At 43.9% G+C, this 6184-nt stretch overlaps 1 protein-coding gene across 1 annotated transcript; it reads left to right on the top strand.

Moving 5' to 3' along the window:
• Positions 1-4885: 4885 nt before the first annotated feature.
• Positions 4886-5851, top strand: LOC140896498 (leukotriene B4 receptor 1-like). The gene has a single exon (XM_073308423.1). It carries the CDS (start codon positions 4886-4888, stop codon positions 5849-5851), a length of 966 nt encoding a protein of 321 aa, XP_073164524.1.
• The last annotated feature ends 333 nt before the right edge of the window (positions 5852-6184 follow it).

Below are 6184 nucleotides of genomic sequence, written 5' to 3' on the forward strand. Positions count from 1 at the left end.
TTCAGTGCACAACTCCAGAAACATTAAGTAAAGTTTAACCTTGAAAAGGGCTTTCTTGTGAGCCTCCCACTAAGATCTCATACCCTTTGGTGATTGCCCTGGACAGTTCCTCCATCTCCTCAATCTGCTCCCTTAGGGGTTTGGTGGTTAATTTCTCTGCAAAAGAGAGAAAAAGATCAGTTGAGTCTCCATGGATGATCATCCCCCTAGTGTCAGTTCCAAATATTTCTGGTCAGATAGTACCAAGCCAAAGCAAAGTTATCCCCCAGGGAAGTGAATGAGTTACCAGTGCATGGGAATGGAGGGCTTGAGTAGGCAGCAGGGTCGTGACAATCATCCCCTCTCCCAACTCCCCTTTTCCTCATGTGAGAGAAGGGGTCTGGGATCCCCTCTGCCAAGGGAAGGGAGGAAATAGCTGTGGTAGGGCCACCTTCCTGCCCCTGGCCACCTTCCTGCCCCTGCCTGCCCACACACTGCTGGCAGGCGCGGATGGTGGCACAAGCAACAGCCTCTCATCTCGACTAGTGCTGCAGTGACTGATAAAAAGCCCTCTCCCACTTGCAGCACCAGAGGTTGGGGCAGCAGCAACTTCCTTCCTGGCAACCTCTCCTCTCTCCATCCAGGAGTAGCAGCTGAGCTCCCTCCTGCCCCAGTTCCCCAGCAAACAGACAGGTTCGGTATCAGGGGTCCCTCCCTCCCCAAGTCTAGAGAAGAATCAGGGTCCCATCCCCCACCAGGAGTGGAGGCATGAGGGCTCCCTTTCCCCCAGCAATGACATCATCACATAGGCATGTGACTCTGTGGGACGGGGTCCAAATATGGGCCTTTTGGGTCTAGTACTTGAGCCAGGCCTGCCTAGAAGTGAGGGGAGCTCAGAGCACACTGGCTGATTTGAGATGTGTTTGAGGGTGTTAGTGAATCGGCCACTCAGCTGATGGGATCCCAGATGTACTTCATCACCTGCATTCATGACCAGATGGAGAATGTCTGCCCGGAGAATCAGGATCCTGGCCTCATTGTCCTTTCCGGTCCTGCTGGGCCTCAGCAAGGAGGTGGAAACATGGTGGGAAGAAAAGTGTCGGATATGAAACCAAAAGATAAAACAGAAACCTGCCCCCAAATCACCAGCAGCTGAAATCTCACTCCCTGAGCTGTAAAGCAGATTGTGTCCATGCATCCTTGAGTGATAACTCTGATACTGCGCTTCTATCCATTCACTCTGTCTGTCTCTCTACAGCTTTTCTAGTCCATCCATATATTCATCCATCTATGGATTATCCATCCACATGTCTGTCACAATTCTAGGGCATGGATCAGTCTATCCATCCACATCTCACTCTTCACCGTAGTATCAGGGACCCACTCCATTGCACACTCTGAGCCCAGGGCTGTGCCATGAACACTTTTGATCTACTTTTCAGGAAGTGGGTGCCAACCTTTCCAGTATAGGGCAACTTCCTAGAAATTGCTGTGCTCAGCAATGCTACCTCCCTCTATGGTTCTATGGAACTATTTTGATTTCAGTGGGAAAGAAAACGAATAGATTCTCCAATCTCTTTCTCTCTCCTGTCTGTAGTACCTGCTACCCTGGACATAGGGTTTATCATCAGCTGTGGAAGATAATGTTTGAGGCAACCTCTTATAAAAACTTCAAGATAAAGAACTATGTTAAAATGGAGTTAAGGTTGAGAGGCAGTATCAGTAGTTTAAGGGTAAAAACATTGCAGGGATATTATAATTATCCCAAACCAGGAAATTTAGAGTTACAGTTACACTTAAAATAAATCCATTCATGTTCACTCATGGAAATGCACAGTTGTGGCTCCCAGACAACCTTAACTCTGCCCTTTACTGACACCATACAATACAGCTATGATGAAGGCATTTAAGTATTTAGGCTCTCAGATTAGATCAAACAGATTTTTAAAGGTAGGAATTTTTTCCCTCATGGCGCTGTTGGGCAGAGATAAGGTCTTTTAACTCATCAGCTCTGGAGTCACAATGTCTCTGTGCTTTAAGGGTTCCTCCAACTGTTCTGTTGAGATCAGTTTCCTGGCAGTGCTGCCTTGATATGCTGTGGAGCTGGCAGCAGTGTCTTGGGGAGTCTTTCAAGCACTGATACCCAAACTAAGTATGGGGCCATGGAACCTTTGAAGAACCAGAGATTCCCTCATGCCACAGACTCATTACAACCAGTAGAATTAGTGCATACAAATTAGCTATAGCAGAAGGGTGTTGATTGGCTGAGTAACCTTTGTCATCATTATTTAAGAAAGATTCAGAATGGTTGATTGGACCCTGCCTGTGGTCTACATATAATCATAAATGGACAAAGCAGTCGTTAATATCTTAACTGGTTTGCAACATAATGTCTGCAAATATGGCCTATGCACAAAATGTCAATTAATTTTAACTGTGTAGAAAATTTGAAGGTCTGTCTTATTCCTGGCTCAGTCTGGGTCATTGGAGCCTGCTACCCATTTCTAGGGAGCTAGCAGGCCTCCCACTATAACAGTGGCTACTGGGCTGCTCGCCAACACATGCCTATGCCCCATGGCCTCATTTGCCCACCTGCCCTGCCACTGTAACATCAACATCACCCTCCCCCATCAACTCTCTTAGTCTTTGCAAACTCTCACCCCTCTCCTCACATGAGGGAGGGACTTGAACCGGGCATGATGCTGGCAGACTGCCCTGCAACTTGAGGCAGATGCCTCTCGGTCCTGACCTGCAGACTCCCCTGTGTTCCCAGGCCCCTGTTCTCTCTTGGGAAGAGACTGACATCTGTGTGATGATTCTGTGACAGGCACCAGTGGAGACACAGGTCACTACTGGCCAGAGAGTAGCGAACTGAAGCCAACCACCAATTTAGGGTTCCACCCTGCATTGGGCTGCCTGTGAGTCATGCTGTTTGCTTTGAAGAGCCTAGCGTTCAACCAGAAATTTCTCCTCTGCCACCTGGAGCTCCCCTTTATCTGTTCCATTTTCCTCTGTTGTAGCTGGGTCCTTTCCTGAAGGACTTTCTATATTGTCTGGCATGAAAGGACTACCCAGGCTTGGAGTAAAGCTTGAGGTCTTTCCAGGATTGCTTGTGGGAAACTAAGATCTTTCTTAAAAAGAAAAGAAGTACTTGTGGCACCTTAGAGACTAACCAATTTATTTGAGCATGAGCTTTCGTGAGCTACAGCATCCGATGCATCCGATGCATCCGATGAAGTGAGCTGTAGCTCACGAAAGCTTATGCTCAAATAAATTGGTTAGTCTCTAAGGTGCCACAAGTACTCCTTTTCTTTTTGCGAATACAGACTAACATGGCTGTTACTCTGAAACCTAAGATCTTTCTTGATTTTTTTAGACCAATCTGCAATCACTTTATCCATAGGTATGTCAAATAACATGAGAATGCTTGTGTCCTTTACAAGAGCGGACGGGGCTACATCAGTCTTTGGAAAGGAGACCAGTATCCGGCCAAATGATTAAAAAAAAATACTGTACAAGCATTCTCATTAGAGGTGATGGATTCTTCTCCTTCATTGATTCCATGCACAAATTTACTTAGGTTTGTAGAACTGAATCTGAGCAGCAGCATTAGGGAGTAAACTTGAAACTAGTTTTAGATTTCAGAGAGAAATGGTAAACACCTTCTGCTTTCTTGTTTGTGTCTATATAAAATACCCTCCCAATTTCAGTTCCCCAATCCCATCAACTGTTTTTGTAGTTGCAGTTGCTTTTTTTATTTTCTTCTTCCTTCAGTCTTAGGATATGTCTACACAGCAAAAACTGTGCATACACTGGCCTACCTTCTCTTGAATCCAGCTGGCATGGGTAACAATAGAAGTGAAGAAAGCACAGCACAGGCTAGCAAGGGGAATACATCTGTGCCAGGCTGTTACGACCTGTGTTGAAGCTTGTATTGTCTTCAGTGCTATTGTTACCCATGCTAGCCGGAGTCAAACTAGCTTGAGTAGGTTAGCCTGTGTACAGTCTTTGTCCACTTGCTATTCAGCTCAGCTGAAGTTACATTAAAGTGTATTCCATAGCAGAACTTTCCCAGAAGAATTAAAAGACATCCCTCTTTCTCATTTTAGAGAGCCAAAACCAAACCCTTGTCACACCATTGTAACCTCACTGAAGTCACTAGGTCAAATTCAGAACTCTATTATGCCAGTGTATATCTAGAGTAACTCCACTGAAGCCAGGGTAAGTGAGATCAGAATCTGGTCCAGTGAGTTGCACTGGAGTGAAAAACAAAAAGGCAGAATTTGGCATGTACTCAAGGCAAGGTACAATCATTTGTCTTGTTTTTGATTACTCCAAATATATTATTCCTACTTATACTGAAGTGTTTTACTTTTATTTTTTAAATTTTTGCTTGGGTGTGTGCTTTTTGTAAAATAATCCTCACATACAAAACACTGAAGTGCTCCTGTGCACTACTTTACTTTAGCTTGTTAAGAGTTTCTTATAAAAACAGTAATTTCAACTGAAGTAGTAAGCTTCTTAAGCATGGGAAAGTAAATATGTGGGTTCTGATTCTCCTTTCTCATGGTGTAAATCAGAGGTAAATGGAAATAAATGGAATTATAAGCATACATAACTGGCACAAATGAGAGCAATCAGGCAAATATGGTGGGTTTTTTGTTTGTTTTTTTTTTTTTTTTTTGCTTTGTATGCATGCAGTCTTCCTACGCACTGTAATAGGAAGTATGAACTCAGCTTCAGCCAGGACTGAACAATAGGATGTGAACTCACATGCTGTATCAGCCTTCAGATCATTGGTTAGGGAGCACTTGATGAGGTTCACTACTTGTGTCTACAGAGTTAAAAGAACAGTGCAGGGAACAGAGATTGTTAGCATCAGAGAAAAAACAAGTCTCCAGTCAAGATGAATAGAACAGAAGAAAACAGCCATCTGACATGGTACAGTGAGAGGTCAGTGGTCTGCACAATACTGAGCTTGTCATTTGCTATTGGGATCCCTGGGAATTCCATTGTCATCTGGACTATTTGTGGGAAAGTGAAGCAAAGATCTCCTACAGTCATGCTGATCCTAAATCTGGCCATTTCAGACATCTTGGTGCTGGTTACTTTACCAGTCTGGATTTACTCCTTTGCTAACACCTGGCTCTTTGGAGTCACCTTCTGCAAAACGCTGGTTTCTGTTGTTTACTGCAGTATGTATGCCAGCGTGTTTATAATTACAACACTGAGCCTGGAGAGGTTCATGACTGTGTTCTACCCATTCATGATTCAAAAGTGGAAAAATAAAGCTGTGATTCTCAAAGTTGTTTTTCTCATTTGGCTCCTGTCTCTTGCTTTTGGAGCTTCCATAATCCCATTTCAAGAGATTGAAGAAACGAAGATTGGTCAGCAGTGCACATATCACAACTACACTTCTGATCAGCAGAAAATATTGTGCCTTTTGTTGGAGACTATTGTGGGTTTTGTGATTCCTTTTGTTATCATCTCTACTTGTTATGTATGTGTTGAAAGAAGAATAAACACAATGACTTACTCATCTAGGCAGCGGTCAGCGAGGCTGATTGCCAGTGTGATTGTGGCTTTTGCTATTTGTTGGTTACCGCATCATCTGTTTAACATCATAGAAACTGTTTCAACACAGATAGTAGACTCTAACCAGAAGATGTCTTTGGCATTGGACGAGGTCTCAGAAACGGGAGTATACATCTCTGGATCACTGGCATTTATTAGCAGTTGCATTAACCCTCTGCTTTACGCCTTTGCTGCTCGGAACTTTCAAAGTCACCTGAGATTTGCAAAGCTGCTCAAACTCTTTGAAACGATGACTTCAGCTGTAAGAGAGGAAGCCCAGAGAGAAATGTCTGTGTAAGTGATACTTCAGTAAACACCGAGACTCTCTAACAAGAGACATGTATGAAGTGAGTGATGACTAGAGTACTGAATATTCAATCCTTTCACCTTGCACTGTTAATTTTGCCTCGCTAAACAAAACCATTCATTCAGGGTCACCCATTCTAATCCAGCGCAAACCGAAAGTCAATACCATCTGAAGGCTGTTCTATGTGTTATATAAAGTGAGTTGGCAGTCATGTTCCCATCACAAAACTATTACCATTACTGTTCCATCCCAGTGTTCAGGGATGACGATCTGGTTTCTTTTAAGAGTATTGGGTTTGGGTTAGAGAGCATGTTGGATGGGGTC

The sequence above is a fragment of the Lepidochelys kempii genome, chromosome 12 (genome assembly GCF_965140265.1).
Source record: "Lepidochelys kempii isolate rLepKem1 chromosome 12, rLepKem1.hap2, whole genome shotgun sequence".
Taxonomy (NCBI): Eukaryota; Metazoa; Chordata; order Testudines; family Cheloniidae; genus Lepidochelys; species Lepidochelys kempii.